At 36.8% G+C, this 22,077-nt stretch overlaps 2 protein-coding genes across 2 annotated transcripts in view; both read left to right on the top strand.

The window, feature by feature from the left end:
• LOC146485390 (melanocortin receptor 4-like) overlaps positions 1 to 16,092 on the top strand; it is a 62,824-nt gene extending 46,732 nt beyond the window's left edge. Inside the window, exon 2 of the mRNA XM_085103497.1 lies at positions 16,072 to 16,092. The gene's annotated coding sequence lies outside the window, so the exon portion shown is untranslated. The remainder of the gene's footprint in view (positions 1 to 16,071) is intronic.
• LOC146485391 (trace amine-associated receptor 8a-like) lies at positions 8,158 to 9,342 on the top strand. Its single transcript, XM_085103269.1, has one exon. The coding sequence runs from the start codon at positions 8,311 to 8,313 to the stop codon at positions 9,238 to 9,240; it is 930 nt and encodes a 309-aa protein (XP_084959395.1). The 5' UTR covers positions 8,158 to 8,310; the 3' UTR covers positions 9,241 to 9,342.
• Positions 16,093 to 22,077: the final 5,985 nt, after the last annotated feature.

Below are 22,077 nucleotides of genomic sequence, written 5' to 3'. Positions count from 1 at the left end.
AGTTGTTTGTACTCTACCAGTTACTATCGTGGAGGTGTTCCGCCTTCAAAGAGGAATTATGTCAGACAATATAGTTGCTACTATTTTTTCATATACTTTGGTTTACCTTAACTCGTCATTGAACCCGATTCTTTACTGTTGGAAGATCAGAGAAGTGAGACAAGCAGTAAAGGCCACACCCAGTAGACTTTTTTGTTGATCGAATTAATTCTTACAATAATTTTTTACTGTTTAATGCCCTTATTGAAGCATGGTAAAATATAAAGCTAAAGTTCCGCGCTTTTTGAGTTCTACTCTGTGAATTTTTGTATAATAGTTAAATGATGTTTTTTTTAATAGACGGTAAGATAAACAATTGTGTTCGTCTAAAATCGATATAACTCAACGTGTGGAAGGGGAAAACTATCTACAAGTATCAATTGCATGTGTCATCCAAACAAACGAGCTACTTTTGAGAAGGAAGTCGACAGAAGGTTCAGAAGTGTTCAACTAAGCCAATCACAAGAAAAAATCCAAGCAAGATTGGCTAATAGCTAATTCTCAAAATTCGAGACAGCAAAGTTAGTACACCATTCCACAGTCCAGGGATGCAGATAGAATTCAACTATAAATAAATTAAAATTGTGAGGTTTTCGTTTTTGCTTTGTCAAAGCAAATCCGTCTCTTAATTGTAAGAGGAAAAAGGCATTTCTATTTTAATTTTACGACTGTTAAACAAAAGCTTAACAGTTAACAGTCATTGGCTAGTTGTTTGTGACATTAAACTAGTTATGAATAAAATTGCCTGATGATTTCTTTTCTTTAAATTTACTCAGTTCACTCTACATTTCGTTTGCTCTGCTGCAAATGCAAACGAAGGAAAGAGCGGAGGAGAAAACAGGAGAAAACCAAAATTGGAAAAAGAATTGAAAAGAAAAGGCATAATAACCAGATCTTGTTTGGGGCACACGAAAGCGTTACTTAGCAACCAAATTACTTCAATATGTGATCATATTTCGTATGCCACAACTGTTTACGTGCTTGATCAGCAGCGGTAAACTTACAGTCAATCTTCATGGACCAATGTATGCGAAAAATTCAAACTGGTAAAAATTAATCAAAACAACTTTCCAGAGTTTTAATTAAACTTTGAAAGTTCAATAAATTTACAGGTTGAGCTAATTGTGTTGCTTCTCAAATTATATAAATTCGTAGCGTTTTGTAATTAGCTGGCGGCATAAAACTCCAATCAAAATGTGAAATATATGTCTGTAATATTTTTTAGCTTAGGAAGGAAAATTGTAAATTAGTTTCTTTTTGTTCTTGTTTTCGATACGATTAAAAAAAAAACTCATAATAGCACTTGTACAGAATTAATAAAGCTACTGTACTGTACTTTGCAGTTCTTCGATGTCATTGTAGCAATTGGTAGGACGGCAGAACATCTCAAGTTAACAAAGCTACATAAACACAGAACGAAAATCAAGTTTTTTGTATTTTTTAAACCTGACGGATACATAAAAATGCTCATTTATGTCACGTTTCCGTGTTGCGGAAACGCACAGAACAAATTCATTTGGTATGTGTCACGCGTTTCCGTTGCATTTATGTTGTTAGATTTACCGTTGTTGTCTGTTTCCGTTACGTTTCTGTCAACAGATTTACGGAAAACCTGACGTTGCTCAAGGTTGACATGCTGATGCGTGTTTCAATGTCATTTCAACCGTAGAGTTGCAATTTTTTTGTAGGGGATGTTACTAAAACCAGAAACGGGGAACGGGGAACGGGAGCCTGGGAACGAGTGTACAGCAGTAATCCCTATAAGAATTCAAAATAGACAGTTCCAATCTCGTACCCAGAGTCTTGAGGCTTTTTGGTCAGCGGGGTAACGCCGGGAAGACTCTGGGGACATCGAATTTTATTACCGCAGGATTTCTGTGGTAAAACAATGGAAACCGTTACGGAACAGCCAATCAAAAAAAATGAATTTTTTCCCCAGAGTCTTCCCGGCGTTGTCCCGCTGACCAAAAAGCCTAAAGACTCTGGGTACGAGATTGAGACAGTTCAGTCATTGATTTTTAGGTTTGCGGTTTAGGATCTAGCAGCACTTTTGCACGAACGCCGATCAAATTTCAATAAAATTATAATTCAGCGCCTTTGAGTTCTACAACTCTACATAAAAAGGCGCAATAGAATAAATTAACTTCTCGGCCAAAGTTTCAATAAAAAAGAGGGTTTAAACTCTTTAAACGTTTTAAAAAAATATATTGATGTTAACTACTGCATTCAGAGGTAAAACAAACTAAAAAAACACCAAAATTACCACGAGATGAAATTAAATCTCACTCGCTGCCCAATCTGTGTCATGCACGAGCGACTTGGCTACAAGCATATATTTACATCCGTTGATTTAAAATAAGTCATGTTCTAAAATATCTTACTTAACGATGTGCCAGATTCCCCGGTTAAAAGAAATAGAAATTATCTGAATAGCAGTACAACCTGGAACAATTAAAATTAATTTTATTAAGGATGAGAAGCTTTATCAGCCTTCGATAGCCAATCGGAAGTGACTGTTCCCACGAAAAGCAAATATTGCATTGTTCTCTTTTTCGTGCTGTAGAGTTGTAGATTTCAAAGGCGCTGAGTTGTAATCTTATTGAAATTTGATCGCGTTCGTGCTAAGTGCTGCTAGATCCTAAATATTTAACACCGCAAACCAAAAAATCAACTGTCTTTTGTTAAAATATCAGAGCATTTGAGCCACTACCGGTCAGCTTTTTTCCTCGCTGGGTTTGGATTATTTTACTTTTGCTTAATTGAGAAAAGAGTGTCGGCTTAATCTGAGCTCAGTTCGCTCACAAACGAGAAGAGATGAAAGTAATTGCTATGTTTTGACTGACAAAGAATCAACATCAATTATACCGGTTAGGAAAGAGTCGCAGTTATGTGAACGTCTGTGAGCGAGAAGCTGCAAAGTGTAAAATTTCGAGTTCTCGCGAGGTGAAATACGAGTTTCCCGTAGGGTGACCGTTTTTCGTGGAATATTAAAAAAAAAACCTAACTGTATATCCTTCAGTTACTTACCTAGGCCTTCAAACGGAAAAAGTATGAGCGAAATCGATTTTTTATTTTACCGTGGCCACGATTTCTTTGGTTTTTACTAACGATCACTCTTAATTCCTGTTATGAAACTTAGCCCTGAATATCTTCCAAAAAAAATCCAAGATAAACCTTAGAAGCGTTCTTTAAGCTGCATTAAATAGCCTATTTTGAATTCGTATAGGGATTACCGCTGTACACTCGTTCCCAGACTCCCGTTCCCCGTTCCCCGTTCCCGGTTCCCCGTTCCCGCTTTGAGTAACATCCTTTTGTAGGTTGCTGACCATACAAATGTAAGATCAATACATGCTTTTATCTTTATTTAATCTTGTTGGGTCATCTGGTTGGCGACGGAAACATGAATAAACGGATATGATATGTATCCCCTACTGGGAACGCGTGTTAGCCGTTGTGTTTCCGCGACGTTGTCACGCGTTTCCGCAACGTTTCAGTTTGCGGATTCTTGTCATTTCGTTCTGTGAAAGCTTTAATAAAAATATTATGGTTATCCTTAACTGACAAAGTTAATTGAATTTTAGAGAATGACAATTTTAAAACGGAAAGACCATAAACGGGTGATGTTTCATGTGCCAGGTCAATTGTGCTTTTCTGTTGTCAAGTTTATACTGGGATCGTTTACTGAATAAGCTCTGTTGTGTCCTTTTACAAGTAGCTGACGGAAAGGGCTTTGGCGCACAGAGTTACTTTGCATTATTAGGTGGTTGATTGAAACTCCCATTAAAGAGTATAAAGAACGCTACGCTGACGAAAGCATAGGAAATAAGGGAACATGACTCTTTAAAATGTTCATCAACAAAGAGGTTTGACTTGTGTCTTCTATCTCGAATGCATACAAATTTTCTTTTTACTTTCTTTAATTCCATGTCTTTGTAGCTCTTATATATATAACCATACCATAAACAAAAGAGGAAGGAAGAGTATATTTCTTGGGAGCACAATTTTCAATAAGTTTGCACAGGTGCGACAGAAGTCAAAACATTACTCGCTGATTTGTAAATTGGATCTTCCTTTTTAGTTATGTAACAGAGATAAAGAGGCTTAAAAAACTCTCCTGTTCTGTCATCTTCTCGCATCTTCCTGTTAATTACCTTTTACAGAAAGATGTCTATAGTGAATGAATGTTCTTGAGCGTTAGGTGCATTAAGATTATGAGTGGTGGAAGGACTTTTAGCAAATAGATTTTTCTAGTGGATTGTAAGTTTTTTAAAAGTTAATGCATTTTCAATGATAATATCCTTATCTTCCTATTTTCCACTTAGCTTCCTTTCTGATCAAACCAGATGCTTCTTAAAAACTTCATATAAAGACTTACACAAAGCAACGATTCAAATTTATCTCGTTTTGCACGGCAGCAACATGGCTTTAACAAACTTAACTGGAGATCCAAAACAAACTGCATTCGAAGACCTGGCGTGTTCAACAGAATTTACTGTAGAAGTCCATAACCATTTGATAGTCCTTTTAGCACTAAATGGTTTTGTGGCCATTACCGCATTTCTGGGGAATACTCTGATCCTAGTTGCTCTTCAGAAGGAGACTTCACTTCATGCGCCGTCCAAACTTTTGTTCCGCAACTTAGCGACAACTGATCTTTGTGTTGGCCTCATTGCAGAACCTCTCTCTATTATTTCTCTTATATCTGCACTGAAAGAACGACGGAATTTTTGCCGCTACGTATGGCCTGTTTTCAACAATACAAGCCATATTTTGTCCGGAGTATCTTTGTTTACACTGACTGCAATAAGCGTGGACAGGCTTCTCGCCCTGTTATTAGGACTCAGATACAGACAAGTTGTAACTTTAAAGCGACTGTATCTCATTGTAGTAGTTTCTTGGGTTTTCTCCACTGCCGGAGCGACAATGATACTTTGGAATGAACTTATACACGCGTTATGTATCTGCATTTATGTAGCACTTTGTGTAGTCACGTCAATCCTCTCTTACACGAAAATTTTTCTTACTCTCCGTCATAACCAGATTCAAGCACAAGGTAACATTAATCAAGGACAAACAAGCCAAACGGTTCAATTGAACATAGCGCGTTACAAAAAAACAGTGTCCAGTGCACTTTGGGTGCAGGTAGCGTTAGTTGTTTGTTGTCTACCATATGCTATCGTGAAGGGTTTGTTACTTCAGAGAGGAGTGATGTTAGATATTACCGTCGCTAGTTTTTATTCAGGATTTTTAGTTTCGCTAAACTCGTCAGTGAACCCAATTCTTTACTGTTGGAAGATCAGAGAAGTGAGACAAGCAGTAAAGGACACAATCAGGGGACTTTTTTGTTGATCGAGTTAATTCTTACAATAATTTCTTACTGATTAATTCTTTTATTGAAGCATGGTAACATATAAAGCTGAAGTACCGCGCTTTTTAAAATGTACTTTTTGAGTTTTGTCTTTTTTAACGGACGTAAGATAAAAAACTGTATTCGTCAAAAATTATTATAACTCAGCGAGTAGAAGGGGAAAACTTTCTACAAGTATCAACTGTGTCATCCAAACAAACGCGCTACTTTGACGAAGGAAGTCGACGGAAGGTTGAGAAGTGTTAAGCCAACCACAAGAAAAATCCAAGAAAGATTGGCTATCAGCTAGTTCCCAAAATTCGAGACAACAAAGTTAGTGCACCATTCTACAGTCCAGGGATGAAGACAGAATTTAACTTTTAATGAATTAAAACTGTGAGTTTTATGTTTTTGGTTTGTCAAAGGAAATCCGTCTCTTAATTATTAGAGGAAAAAAGGCATTCCTATTTTAATTTTACGACTGTTAAACAAAAGCTTAACAGTTAACAGTCATTGGCTAGTTGTTTGTGACATTAAATTAGTTATGAATAAAATTGCCTGATGATCTCTTTTCTTTAAATTTATTCAGTTCAGTCTACATTTCGTTTGATCTGCTGCAAATGCAAACGAAGGAAAGAGCGAACGAAAAGAGCAAAGGAAAAATAAGTAAAACATGAGAAAACTAAAACTGGAAAAATAATTGAAAAGAAAAGGCACAATAACCAGGTCTTGTTTGGGGCATACAAAGGCGTTACTAAGCAACCAAATTACTTCAACATGCGATCATATTTCCTATACCACAACTGTTCGCGTGTTTGATCAGCAGCGGTAAAATTACAGTCGATCTTCATGCACCAATGTATGCAAAAAATTCAAACTGGTAAAAATTAATCAAGACAACTTTCCAGAGTTTTAATTAAACTTTGAAAGATCAATAAATTTACAGGTTGAGCTACTTATGTTGCTTCTCAAATTATATAAATTCGTAGCGTTTTGTAATTAGCTGGCGGCATAAAACTCCAATCAAAAATATGAAATATATGTCTGTAATATTTTTTAGTTCAGGAAGCAAAATTGTAAATTAGTTTCTTTCTGTTCTGGTTTTCGATAAGATTATAAAAAAAACCTGATAATACCACTTGTACAGAATTAATAAAGCTACTGTACTGTACTGCGCAGTTCTTCGATGTCATTGTAGCAATTGGTAGGACGGCAGAAGATCTTAACAAAGCTATATAAACACAGGACGAAAATCAAGTGTCTGTATTTCTTAAACCTGACGGATGTATAAAAATGCTCATTTATAACATGTTTCCGTGTTGCGGAAACGCACAGAACAAATTCATTTGGTATGTGTCACGTTTCTGTTGCATTTATGTTGTTAGATTTCCGTTGTTTTCTGTTTCCGTTACGTTTCTGTCAACAGATTTACGGAAAACCTGTCTTTGCTCAAGATTGACATGTTGATGCGTGTTTCAATGTCATCTTTACCGTAAAGTTGCAATTGTTTTGTAGGTTGCTGACCATATAAATGTAAGATCAATACATGCTTTTATCTTCATTTAATCTGGTTGGGTCATCTGGTTGGCGACGGAAACATGAATAAACGATATGTATCCACTACTGGGAACGCGTGTTAGCCGTTGTGTTTCCGCGACGTTGTCACGCGTTTCCGCAACGTTTCAGTTTGCGGATTCTTGTCATTTCGTGCTATGAAAGCTTTAATAAAATATTATGGTTATCATTAACTGACAAAGTCATTTTTTTTTTCAAAGAAAACGCAGCATTTCTGTATCATAGTATAATACTTGTAGGATTGTGTTTTTTTTTTTGAAAGCTCGATTATCAATCATGTGGCAATTTTTTTTTTCTAACATTTAGCTATTTACTATTTATAAAACTGTTCAGTGATGACGGAAAGAAAAAAGGTGCAGAACTCACCTCTTGTTTAACTTTTAATATGTAGTGACGTAATTTATATCAGTCCGGCAGATACCATTCGTCTAATATTTTCTTAAGTCGACGTTTGCCGCCATATTTAATTGAATTTTAGAGAATGACAACTTTAAAACGGAAAGACCATAAACGGGTGATGTTTCATGTGCCAGGTCAACTGTGCTCAGTTTCTGTTATCAAGTTTATACTGGGATTGTTTACTGAATAAGCTCTGTTACGTCCTTGTAGAAGTAGCTGACGGAAAGGGCTTTGGCGCACAGAGTTACTTTACATTATTAGGTGGTTGATGGAAACTCCCATTAAAGAGTATAAAGAACGCGCACGCTGACATAAACATAGGAAATATGGGAACATGACTCTTTAAACTGTTCATCAACAAAGAGGTTTGACTTGTGTCTTCTATCTCGAATGCATACAAATTTTCTTTTTACTTTCTTTTCCTTTTATTCCATGTTTTTGTAGCTCTGATAACCATACCATAAACAGAAGAGAAATGAAGTTTATTTCTTGGGAGCACAATTTTCAATAAGTTTGCACAGGTGCGACAGAAGTCAAAACATCACTCGCTGATTTGTAAATTGGATTTTCCATTTTAGTTATGTAACAAAGAAAAAGAGGCTTAAACAACTCTCCTGTTCTGTCATCTTCTCGCATCTTCCAATTAATTACCTTTTACAGAAAGATGTCTACAGCGGATGAATATTCTTGAGCGTTAGGTGCATTAAGATTGAGTGGTGTAAGGAGTTTTAGCAAGAAGATTTTTGTAGTGGATTGTATTTTTTCTTAAAGTTAATGCATTTTCAATTGTAATATCCTTATCTTTCCATTTTCTACTTAGCTTCCTTACTGATGAAACCAGATGATTCTTGAAAAATTCATAAGATAGATAAAAGTTTAATGCAAGTGGTCGTTATAAAGACGTACACAAAGCAACGATTCAAATTTAGTTCGTTTTGTATGGAAGCAACATGGCGCTCACAAACTTAACTGGAAATCCAAAGCAAATGTTATTCAAAAAGCTGACGTGTTCTACAGAATTTACTACAGAAATCCAGAACCATTTGATAGTTCTTTTTGTCCTGAACGGTTTTGTGGCCATTACTGCATTTCTGCTGAATACTCTGATCCTAGTTGCCCTTCACAAGGAGACTTCGCTTCACCCGCCGTCAAAACTTTTGTTCCGCAACTTAGCCACAACTGATCTTTGTGTTGTTCTCATTGCAGAACCTCTTTTTGTTACTTATCTTATATCTTCCCAGAACGAACATTGGAATATTTGCCCCTACGTAGTTGCTGTGTCCAATATCACAGGTTATATTTTGTGTGGTGTGTCTTTGTATACACTGACCGCAATAAGCGTGGACAGGCTTCTCGCCCTGTTATTAGGACTCAGGTACAGACAAGTTGTAACTTTAAAGCGAATATATCGCATTGTAGTTGTTTCTTGGGTTGTATCCACTGCCGGAGCAACAATGTTATTTTGGAATGAACGTATAGCCTCGTGGTATGGCTGCATTGCTGCAGCACTTTGTGTAGTCACGTCAATCTCCTCTTACACGAAAATTTTCCTTACTCTCCGTCATAACCAGATTCAAGTACAAAGTAACGTTAATCAAGGACAACCAAGCCAAACAGGTCAATTGAACATAGCACGTTACAAAAAAACAGTGTCCAGCGCACTTTGGGTGCAGGTAGCGCTAGTTGTTTGTTATCTGCCATTTGCTATCGAGGAGGTTTTGCGCCTTCAGAGAGGAGTTACGTCAGCCATTATGGTCGCTAAGTTTTATTCAGTAACTTTGGTTGCCATAAACTCGTCATTGAATCCGATTCTTTACTGTTGGAAGATCAGAGAAGTAAGACAAGCAGTAAAGGACACACTCAGGGGACTTTTGTGTTGATCGAGTCAATTCTTACAATAATGTCTTACTGTTTAATGCTTTTATTGAAGCATGGTAAAATAAAAAGCTAAAGTTCCGCGCTTTTTTAGTTCTACTCTGTGAATTTTTGTATAATAGTAAAACGCTGTTTTAAATAGACGGTAAAATAAACAATTGTGTCCGTCTAAAATCGATATAACTCAACGTGTGGAAGGAATAAAACTATCTACAAGTATCAATTGCAGTGGTCATCCAAACAACCGAGCTGCTTTGGAGAAGGCAGTCCACAGAAAGTTGAGAAGTGTTCAACTAAGCCAACCACAAGAAAAAATCCAAGCAAGATTGGCTATGAGCTAATTCCCAAAATTCGAGACAGCAAAGTTAGTACACCATTCTACAGTCCAGGGATGAAGACAGAACTTAACTATGAATGAATTTAAATTGTGCGGTTTTCGTTTTTGCTTTGTCAAAGCAAATCCATCTCTTAATTATTAGAATAAAAAAGGCATTTTTATTTTAATTTTACGACTGTTAAACAAAAGCTTAACAGTTAGCAGAAATTGGCTAGTTGTTTGTGACATTAAACTAGTTACGAATAAAATTTCTTGATGATTTCTTTTCTTTAAATTTGTTCAATTCAGTCCACATTCTGTTTAATCTCCCGGAAATGCAAACGAAGCGAACGAAAAATGAATAAAACCGGAGAAAAGCAAAACTGGAAAAGAAAATAGGAAAGAAAAAGGCTCATAATCGGGTCTTGTTTGGGGTATGCGCGCGTAAGCGTTAGTTAGCAGCCAAATTTCTTCAACACGTGATTATATTTCGTATGCCACCACTGTTCACGTGATCGATCACCGGCGTAAAATTACAGTCGATCTTCATGGACTTATTTATGCGAATAATTCAAAGTAGCAAAAATAAATCAACAAGATCGAACTTTCCAGAATTTCGATCAAACTTTGAAAGATCTATAAATGTAAAGGTAGATTTTGGCACAGAAAGCGAAAGTCAGCTTAGGATCAAATAGGACTAGTTTCCATGATGAAAAGGAAGATTTTGAGGCTTCAATGATAGACGTCGAAGCGTTTAGTTATTTGCTTATTGCTTGACTTTTTTATTAACGACTCTTAAAACACTTGCTAGAGAGCACCCGCTTGCCCGAATAATTGCTAGTCATGTTGATACCACAATCTTTTTTTTTTTTTGTCGTTAACTGGCTTTTCAAAACTCCAGCGAAAAATATGAATGTTTTCAGTTAATTTGTCTTTGCCGCAATAAGCATATCTCACAGTTTACAGTTGACATTCAGGGGGCGTGCTTAGTTATTTCTGGTTGTTGATGTCTTTCTATAATTTGTTTTTAGTCTCTTGGTTGGACACTGACGTACGACAAATGCAAACAAAGCGATTGAAGTAAACACAAGTACTTAAGAGTCAGTTTTCAGGAAGAAATAAACGTGGACCAATGCAGGCTAAGAGCAATCTCTCGTTAAACTAAATATAGCCAAATGCAACCTAGCCTGGTTACCACTCTTTGCACTGCTTGAACAGGAAAAAAGGACTGAAAACAAGATCGGTGACAGAGTGAAAACACCTGTAATAGGGATAAACTTATGACGCACTTAAGAGTATGCGCACACCTGAAAACTTGTGTTGCTTTTCAAATTATATAAATTTATGGCGTTTTGTAATTAGCTGGCGGCACAAAACTCCAATGAAAAATATGAAATTTATAATAACTTGTCTTTAAATTGTTTTTCAATAATTTTTGGGATTGGTATAAATTAAAGGAAGACAACGATTAATTTCAGGGTGCGTGGCTCCACAACTTGCTTCAATCAAAGAAGCGTGATCATAATGTTTTTCACAGCAACATACGTAGATACGTAAATTCGAAGTACATTAAATCGTTGTTTAGGCAAAACGAACGCAAATTTAAAACAAAAAAAAAAACATAAAAAGCATCCTGACTCTGTCTAGTCTTTACCGTTTGCAACCATATTTAATTAAATGTTAGAGAATGACAATTTTAATACGCAAAGGGCAAACCCGGGCGATGTTTTATGCGCAAGGTCAGTCGTGCTTTTCTATTGTGATAAGTCACTTTGTGGTGTTGTTGTTTGATATTTTAAAAGTTTATACTAAGGCCCTTTACTGAATGAGATCTCTGTTGCGTTTATTACTGACAGGAATTGCCTTGGTGCACCGGCCGCTACAAGTTAATTTACATTCTTAAGTGGTTGAAAAAAACTCCCACTAAAGACTATGAAAAACGTTGACTGACTCAATAAACTGATCAAACATCGTCATAGAGGTTTTACCTTTTCTCTCACGACATACAAATTTTTAGTTCTCTGATTCTTTTTTTACTCCATATCATGCTAAAAAAAGAAAGGAAGTGTATTCCTTGGAAGAACAATATTCAGTAAGTCTGCACAGCTGCGACTGTAGTTAAAAGATCATTCACTGAACTGAAATTGGAACTTCCTCTTTAATGATGTAACTGTCATAAGAGACTGATCAGAACCAAGTCTCCTTTTCTGTCATCGTCTCGCATATTCCTGTCATCTACCGTTCATAAAAACATCTCTACTGTGAATGAATATTGTTGGGGCGTTAAGGGCATTAAAGTTGCGTAGTATAAAGACTTACAAAACATGTTTTTTGACTGAAATGACAATTTTAAGACGCAAAGCGCAAACCCGGGCGATGTTTCATGTGCCAGGTCAACGTGCGTTTCTATTATGATAAGTTTGTGGTGTTGTTGTTCGATATCAAGTTTATACTAAGGCCCTTTTAATTACTGAATAAGATCTCTGTTGTGTGCATTACTGACAGGAATTTTTTCATTTCTTGGGAGCACAATTTTCAATAAGTTTGCACGGGTGCGACAGAAGCCAAAACATCACTCGCTAATTTGTAAATTGGATCTTCTTTTTTAGTTATGTAACAAAGATAAAGAGGCTTAAACAACTCTCCTGTTCTGCCATCTTCTCGCATCTTCCTATTAAGGACGGTGCCTACTAATACCGAAGTATTTTTGCGTGGTTTATGACTATGCGGAAAAAGCAGATTTTAGCAAGGGCTATGGAAATCCAAAAAGAAAATTGGGGGTAACCACGCATTTTTACGAGATAATTAAGCAACAATTATTCTAAAAAGGAGTAAAATACAAAGCAATGTATGGCATTTTTTCCAAAATTGAAGCTTTATTATCTCTGAAAAATGCATGGTTACCCCAAATTTTCTTTTTGGATACCAAAAGCACTTGCTAAGTTCTGCTTTCCCCGTATAGTTTTAAACCGCGCAAAAATATCACTGTATTAGTAGCCACCACCCATAGGAAACCCGAGTATCACGAGATGCGCAGAACGTATGCGCAGTAACAATAATAGGCACCGTCCTTAATTACCTTTTACAGAAAGATGTCTACAGCGGATGAATATTCTTGAGCGTTAGGTGCATTAAGATTGAGTGGTGTAAGGACTTTTAGCAAGAAGATTTTTGTAGTGGATTGTAATTTTTCTAGTTCGTTTTGTATGGAAGCAACATGGCGCTCACAAACTTAACTGAAAATCCAAAGAAAACGTTATTCAAAGAGCATACGTGTTCAACAGAATTTACTACAGAAATCCAGAACCATTTGATAGTTCTTTTGGCCCTAAACGGTTTTGTGGCCATTACTGCATTTCTGGGGAATACTCTGATCCTAGTTGCCCTTCACAAGGAGACTTCACTGCATGCGCCGTCCAAACTCTTGTTCCGCAACTTAGCGACAACTGATCTTTGTGTTGGTCTCATTGTAGAACCTCTTTTTGTTACATATCTTATAGTTACCCTGAAAGAACGATGGAATATTTGCCGCTACGTATTTGCTGTTCTTAATATCACAGCTTATATTTTGTGTAGTGTGTCATTGTTTACACTGACCGCAATAAGCGTTGACAGGCTTCTCGCCCTGTTATTAGGACTCAGATATAAGCAAGTTGTAACTTTAAAGCGAATATATCGCATTGTAGTTGCGTTTTGGATTCTTTCAACTAGCGGAGCGACAATGTCGTATTTGAATGAACCTATAGTCGCGTGGTATGTCTGCGTTATTAAAGCATTTTCTGTAGTCACGACAATCTTCTCTTACACGAAAATTTTCCTTACTCTCCGTCATAACCAGATTCACGCACAAGGTAACGTTAATCAGGGACAACCAAGCCAAATAGTTTCACTAAACAGAGCGCGATACAGAAAGACAGTGTTCAGCGCACTTTGGGTGCAGTTAGCATTAGTTGTTTGTACTCTACCAGTTACTATCGTGGAGGTGTTCCGCCTTCAAAGAGGAGTTACGTCAGACATCATGGTCGCTACTTTTTTTTCATATACTTTGGTTTACCTTAACTCGTCATTGAACCCGATTCTTTATTGTTGGAAGATCAGAGAAGTGAGACAAGAAGTACAGGACTTTTTTGTTGATCGAATTAATTCTTACAATAATGTTTTACTGTTTAATGCCCTTATTGAAGCATGGTAAAATATAAAGCTAAAGTTCCGCGCTTTTTGAGTTCTACTTTGTGAATTTTTGTATAATAGTAAAGTGCTGTTTTTTTATATAGACGGTAAGATAAACAATTGTGTTCGTCTAAAATCGATATACCTCAACGTGTGGAAGGGGAAAACTGTCTACAAGTATCAATTGCATGTGTCATCCAAACAAACGAGCTGCTTTGGAGAAGGAAGTCGACAGAAGTTGAGAAGTGTTCAACTAAGCCAATCACAAGAAAAAATCCAAGCAAGATTGGCTAATAGCTAGTTCCCAAAATTCGAGACAGCAAAGTTAGTACAGCATTCTACAATCCATGGATGCAGATTGAATTTAACTAAAAATAAATTAAAATTGTGAGGTTTTCGTTTTTGCTTTGTCAAAGCAAATCCGTCTCTTAATTATAAGAGGAAAAATGCATTTCTATTTTAATTTTACGACTGTTAAACAAAAGCTTAAGAGTTAACAGTCATTGTCTAGTTGTTTGTAACATTAAACTAGTTATGAATAAAATTGCCCGATGATCTCTTTTCTTTAAATTCTTTGAACATAGGAAATAAGCGAATATGACTCTTTAAACTGTTCATCAACAAAGAGGTTTGACTTGTGTCTTCTATCTCGAATGCATACAAATTTTCTTTTTACTTTCTTTTTCTTTTATTCCATGTTTTTGTAGCTCTGATAACCATACCATAAACAAAAGAGAAAGGAAGTTTATTTCTTGGGAGCACAATTTTCAATAAGTTTGCACAGGTGCGACAAAAGTCAAAACATTACTCGCTGATTTGTAAATTGGATCTTTCTTTTTAGTTATGTAACAGAGATAAAGAGGCTTAAACAACACTTCTGTTCTGTCATCTTCTCGCATCTTCTAATTAATTACCTTTTAGAGAAAGATGTCCATAGTGGATGAATATTCTTGAGCGTTAGGTGCATTAAGATTGAGTGGTGGAAGGACTTTTAGCAAGACGATTTTTGTAGTGGATTGTAAGTTTTTAAAAGTTAATGCATTTTCGATTGTAATATCCTTATCTCTCAATTTTCTACTTAGCTTCCTTTCTGATAAAACCAGATGCTTCTTAAAAACTTCATATACAGACTTACACAAAGCAACGATTCAAATTTAGCTCGTTTTGCACGGCAGCAACATGACGATCACAAACTTAACTGGAGATCCAAAGCAAACCTTATTCGAAGACCTGGCGTGTTCAACAGAATTTACTGGAGAAGTCCATAACCATTTGATAGTCCTTTTAGCGCTAAATGGTTTTGTGGCCATTACCGCATTTCTAGGGAATACTCTGATCCTAGTTGCTCTTCAGAAGGAGACTTCACTTCATGCGCCGTCCAAACTTTTGTTCCGCAACTTAGCGACAACTGATCTTTGTGTTGGTCTCATTGCAGCACCTCTCTCTATTATTTCTCTTATATCTTCACTGAAAGAAAGACGAAATTTTTGCCGCTACGTAGTTGCTGTTTTCATCAATACAGGTCATATTTTGTCTGGAGTATCTTTGTTTACACTGACTGCAATAAGCGTGGACAGGCTTCTCGCCCTGTTATTAGGGCTCAGATACAGACAAGTTGTAACTTTAAAGGGACTGTATCTCATTGTAGTTGTTTCTTGGGTTCTCTCCACTGCCATAGCGACAATGATACTTTGGAATGAACTTATACACACGTTCTGTACCTCCATTGGTGTAGCACTTTGTGTACTCACGTCAATTCTCTCTTACACGAAAATTTTCCTAACTCTCCGTCATAACCAGATTCAAGCACAAGGTAACGTTGGTCAAGGACAACCAAGCCAAACGGTTCAATTGAACATAGTGCGTTACAAAAAAACAGTGTCCAGCGCACTTTGGGTGCAGTTTGCGTTAGTTGTTTGTTATCTACCATATGCTATCGTGAAGGGTTTGTTCATTCAGAGAGGAGTGGTCTTAGATATTACCGTCGCTAGTTTTTATTCAGGATTTTTAGTTTTCCTAAACTCGTCAGTGAACCCGATTCTTTACTGTTGGAAGATCAGAGTAGTGAGACAAGCAGTGAAAGACACAATCAGGGGACTTTTTTTTTGATCGTTGTAATTCTTACAATAATGTCTTACTGATTAATTCTTTTATTGAAGCATGGTAACATATGAAGCTGAAGTACCGCGCTTTTTTAAAATGTACTTTGTGAGTTTTGTCTTTTTTAACGGACGTAAGATAAAAAACTGTATTCGTCAAAAATTGTTATAACTCAGCGAGTAGAAGGGGAAAACTATCTACAAGTATCCATTGCATGTGTCATCCAAACAAACGCGCTACTTTGACGAAGGAAGTCGACAGAAGGTTGAGAAGTGTTAAGCCAACCACAAGAAAAACCCAAGCAAGATTGGCTACCAGCTAGTTCCAAAAATTCGAGACAGCAAAGTTAGTGCATCATTCTACAGTCCAGGGATGAAGACAGAATTTAACTTTTATTGAATTAAAACTGTGAGTTTTTCGTTTTTGCTTTGTCAAAGCAAATCCATCTCTTAATTATTAGAGGAAAAAAGGCATTTCTATTTTAATTTTACGACCGTTAAACAAAAGCTTAACAGTTAACAGTCATTGGCTAGTTGTTTGGAACATTAAACTAGTTATGAATCATGATCAGTAAAATTGCTTGATGAGATGCTTTCTTTAAATTTATTCAGTTCAGTCTACATTCCGTTTTGATCTGCTGCAAATGTAAACGGAGTGAACGAAAAATGAGTAAAACAGGAGAAAACCAAAAGCGGAAAAGAAAATTGAAAAGAAAAAGCATCATAATCAGTTAGTTTAGGGCAATTGTTTAGGGCATGCGTAAGCGTTACTTAGCAACCAATTTACTTCAACACGTGATCATATTTCGTATGCCACAAATGTTCACGTGCTCGATCAGACCAGCGGTAAAATTAAAGTCGATCTCCATGCACCAATTTATGCAAATAATTCAAACTGGCAAAAATAGATGGAGAAAAACTTTCCAGAGTCTTAATCAAACTTTAAAAGCTCTATTAATGTACAAATAGATTCACAGGAAGCGAATGTCAGCTTAGGATGAAATAGGACTAAAAAGGGAGATTTTCAGGCTTGAATGATACGAAGACGTCGAAGCGTTTAGTTATTTAGTTATTCCATGCATTAACGACTGTTAAAACACTTGCTTGAGAGGACGCGCTCGCCCGAGTAATTGTGTTGGTAGTCATGTTGATACCACAATCTTAATTTTCTTTTTTCCTATTTTTTTTTTTTCAGTAACTGGCTTTTCAAAACTCCTGTGAAAAATATGAATGTGTTAATTAATTTGTCTTTGCCGCAATAAACATATCTCACAGTTGACAGTTGACATTCAGGGGGCGTGGTCAGTTATTTCTGTTTGATGATGTCTTACTTTTATTTGTTTTCAGTCTATTGATTGGATACTGACTGATACAACAAATGCAAACAAAGCGATTAAAAAAAAATAAATAAATAAAATGAACACAAGTTCTTAAGAGTCAGTTTTTAGGAAGAAATAAACGTGGACCAATGCAGGCTAAGAGCGATGTCTCGTTAAACTACATATAGCCAAATGCAATCTGGTTATCAGTCTTTGCACTGCCTCGAAGAGAAAAAAAGACCGAGCACAAGATTGGTGACGGAGTGAAAACAACTGTAATAGGGATGAACTTGTGACGCACTTAAGAGCATGCACTTGCGTTGATTCTAGTTGTCAAATTATCTAAATTTGTAGCGTCTTGTAATTAGCTGGCGGCGCAAAACTCCAATTAAAAATATGAAATTTATAATAACTTGTGTCTTTAAATTGTTGTTCAATATTTTTTGGGATGGATACGAATTAAAGGAAGACGAGAATAATTTCAGGGCGCGTGGCTTCACAACTTGCTTCAATCAAAGAAGCGTGATCATAATGTTTGTCACGGTAACACACGCAGATACGTAGATACGTAGTACATTAAATCGTTGTTTAGGCAAAGCGAAAGCGAATTTAAGACAAAAAAAAAAAGAAACATAAAAAGCCTCCTGACTCTGTCTACCCTCTACCGTTTATCTTTGCCGCCATATTTAATTAAATGTTAGAGAATGACAATTTTAAGACGCAAAACGTAAACCCGGGCGATGTTTCATGTGTCAGGTCTGCCGTGCTTTTCTATTTTGATGAGTTTGTGCCGTTTATGGTCAATATTAAGTTTATACTAAGGTCCTTTACTGAATGAGATCTCTGTTGCGTTCATTACTGACAGGAAGTTCTTTGGTGCACCGGCCACTACAAGTTAATTTGCATTCTTACATGACTGAATAAACTCCCACTAAAGACTATGAAAAACGTTGACTGACTCAATAAACTGTTCAAACATGATCATAGAGATTTTACCTTTTCTCTCACGACATACAAATTTTTAGTTCTCTGATTCTCTTTTCACTCCCATACCCCCCAAAAAAAAGAGAAAGGAAGTTTACTCCTAGGTAGAACAATTTCCAGTAAAACTACACAGCTGCGACTGTAGTTAAAAGATTATTCGCTGAACTGAAATTGGAACTTCCTCTTTAATGATGTAACTGTCATAAGAGACTGAACCAAGTCTCCTTTTCTGTCATCTTCTCGTATATTCCTGTTGTCTACCGCTCATAGAAACATTTCTATTGTGAATGAATATTCTTGAGGTGTTAAGGGGCATTAAGGATGCGTGGTATAAAGACTTACAAAACAGATTTTTTGACTGAATTGTAATTTGTGAAAAGTAATACGTTTTCAGTGAACTTATCCTGATGTTTCAAATTTCTTCTCAGCTTCCTTTCTGATATATCCAGGTGCTCAAAAAATTCCTAAGATAAATTAAAGTTCAAGGGAATTAGAAGCGCGGATCAATATAGTCCAAGATCCATGTCTCGTTTAACTACATATATCCGAATGAGATGTGTTGGCAAGGTAGCCTGGTTAAAAAGGCCTTTGTACTGTCGCGAAGAGAAAAAAAGACTGGGAACAAGGTTTGTGACAGAGTGAAAACACCTGTAATAGGGGCAAACTTTTGAGGCGCTTAAGAGCATGCGCTCACCTGAAAACTTTTGTTGCTTATCAAAATAAAGCAATTCATGGCCTGCTGTAATTAGCTGGTGGCGTAAAACTCCCATTCAAATTATGAAATATAGTGACTTTGTGTCTTGAGATTATTTTGCAATAGTTTTCTTGGGATGAATATAAATTAAGGCAAGACTACAATTAATTTCAGGTTGCGTTGGTCCAAAACTTGCTTCAATCAAAGAAGTATTATCATAATGTTTTGTCACAGTAACATGAGTTTAAAATTATTATATACGTAGTATATGAAATCGTTCTTCCCGCAAAAAGAAAGCGAATTTAAAACAAACAGAGAAACAGAAAAAAACATCCCTGACTCTGTCTACCCTCTACCCTGTAACGTTCTGGGCTGAGTTGCTTGAAGCATGGTTAGCGCTAACCATTGGTTAATTAACAAATAAAGAAGCCTCGACTGTGCTCTGTTCTGTTTTAAAGCACGCAGGAAGCGGCTAGAGCACGAGAGAAGTGTAGGGGGAAACACGAGACGTAGTCGAGTGTTTCTCCCTACTTCTTGAGTGCTCTAGCCGCTTCCTAAGTGCTTTATAACAGAACAGAGCACAGCCGAGGCTTCTTTATTTATTTTATGATAAAGAATTCTTTTATTTCCCCCCGCATTCACCCTCATTTTCAAACTCAACTTCATTTTCCGAACGAACAGATCTGGCGTCAGCGTGCATCTGTACTCTGATAAAGCACGCTAAAATAAGCCAATCACAATCCTTGTTAGAATGTTTCAAATGATTTGATTGGTTGAACAACACGAAAGCTGTCAGACATGTCAAAACAAGGCATCAAAGTTTACAAACTTTGCTCAGTTCGAATGTAACGCCAGTAGCGTCGGCGCTTCTTCAGTTTTCCCTTTTAAAAATCAGGATGGAAAAGTAAAATGTTCATTGAAATCAGGTGGATTTGTGGCTCGTGAAAATCTGGACGTCATCAACATGGCAATTCGAAAACAAACTGCTTTAAAGCTTGCGGCCGGTAATAAACCAACTGCTGCGCTGTGGTTTGTGAATGAACAACAATCGAATTCACGGGAGCAAGAAGAGTGCTAAAACTGTTGACACCGTTAGGAAAACTGGGCTGCTGTGACTGCTGTGGCTTCCCACTCAATGCTCCAGAGAGGATATCTGAACAAGCTGTAAGTCTTTCACTCGAAGGGCGAGCGTTGTAATTTCTGAGGCCCTCTTCACTGCGGTGAGCGGAGGTGGCCATGATGCGGCGTGATAGAACTTGCACCAAAAATGTAAGGATCTTGTAAGCTGACATATTTGTGTATTCGTTAGCTAATTAAATTTTCAGTTCTCTCAATCTTTTGTTTGATCTTTTTGTACGAGAATATAGCTAACGAGCGTTTACGGGACCTTTTAACACTTGTTTATGCTTGTGACGTTTTTACATCTTTCGTTTTAAAACTTGAGCTGTTCATTTTATGCTATCTTTGGTGTTTATCGTCTCTGCCTTCGATGTAATTTCGACGATTTCGTCGGTTGACATGTTTGGAAATCTCTGTTTGTTTATATTTCTACTTGGCTCTGTGTTTTAGTCGCTAACTTCTTCGGAAACTTCACTTTCAATCACCGTGTTCTTTGTACTGTTTTTTTTTTTTTACCTTTTATGCGCACAGGATGGTCTATGTCCAGCTCGTTTACGTTTTCAAGGTTATAAGACGTCTGGATCGAAAAATTATAGTAATAATAAATAAATAAAACCGAGAGAGAAGTCCTGGAATTTCACAAACGGGCTGATGGCGTGACACCGTTGCTCCTTGCATCTGTACTCTGATAAAGCACGCTGTTTCAACCAATCAGCGCGTGCGTTATATCGAAACTTTATTATAAAAGGTATTAAAACCTATAGGTTGTCATGGCATTTAACCCGGGTTAGCGCTAACCATGCTTCGACCAACTGGGCCCTGACCGTTTGCCGCCATATTTAATTAAATGCTGAAGAATGGCAATTTTAAGACGCAAAGCGCAAACCCGGGCGATGTTTCATGTACCATGTCAGTCGTGGTTTCTATTTTGATAAGTTTGTGGCGTTGTTGGTCGATATTAAGTTTATGCTAAGGTCCTTTACTGAATGAGATCTCTGTTGTGTTCATTACTTACAGGAACTTCTTTGGCGCACCGGCCACTACAAGTTAATTTGCATTCTTAAGTGGCTGAATAACACTCCCACTAAAGACTATGAAAAACGTTGACTGACTCCATAAGCTGTTCAAACATCATTATAGACATTTGGTTTTTGTCTTATATCTGTACGACAGACAGATGTTCTATTGTGTAATTTTTTTATACTCCCATACCATAAACAAAAAAAAGGTAGTTTATTCCTTGAGAGCCCATTTTTCACTAAGTTGGCACAAGTGCAACAGTAGACTAAACATTATTCGCTAATTTGTAAATTGGATCTTCCTCTTTAGTTATGTAACAGAGATAAAGAGGCTTAAACAACTCTCCTGTTTTGTCATCGTCTCGCATCTTCCAATTAATTACCTTTTACCTTTTACATTACCTTTTATACACCTTTTACAATTGGTTCATGCTTAGCGTGCGTATATCGAGTTATGGATGCACGCGGGAAGTTTGAAGAGCACGAGAGAAGCGTAAGAGTTGCTCGAGGCGTAGCCGAGAGCAACTCCAGCTTCTTGAGTGCTCTCCAAACTTCGTAAGTGCATCCATAACTCGATATACGCACAGCTAAAAGCCTGAACCAATTCTTTTATAACATAGTGAAAATAAAGTAAATGATTCCTGGAAAACAGGTTTTGTTCCTCATTAATTGCAAAATTCTCTGTACAAAAAAAAAGGCGAAACTGGTTTCTCATATCGGTTTAATCTTAACGTTTCATTAAGCTTCAAGCTCTAATAAACATACATTATTTATGGTGTTAGTCTCTCTGTGAAAGTTTTTTAATATCACAGGCACACATGCTTCCCCCATCTGACTTGCACACGCCATAGGATGGACGCAAGGCCGTGCGTATGTTGAGAAATGTACCATGGTGACGCCAATAGGAATTAGATAAGGATGCACGCGCGCTATGTTATAAAAAGATGTCTATGGTGGATGAATATTCTTGAGCGTTAGGTGCATTAAGATTATGAGTGGTGGAAGGACTGTAGGCAAATAGATTTTTCTAGTGGATTGTACGTTTTTTAAAAGTTAATGCATTTTCAATGATAATATCCTTGTCTTTCTATTTTCCACTTAGCTTCCTTCCTGATAAAACCA

This window comes from Pavona decussata, unplaced genomic scaffold, assembly GCF_977016875.1.
Source record: "Pavona decussata unplaced genomic scaffold, jaPavDecu1.1 SCAFFOLD_26, whole genome shotgun sequence".
NCBI lineage: Eukaryota > Metazoa > Cnidaria > Anthozoa > Scleractinia > Agariciidae > Pavona > Pavona decussata.
The sequence above is the reverse complement of the archived record's forward strand: the minus strand, read 5'-3'. Positions and strand labels throughout refer to the sequence as shown.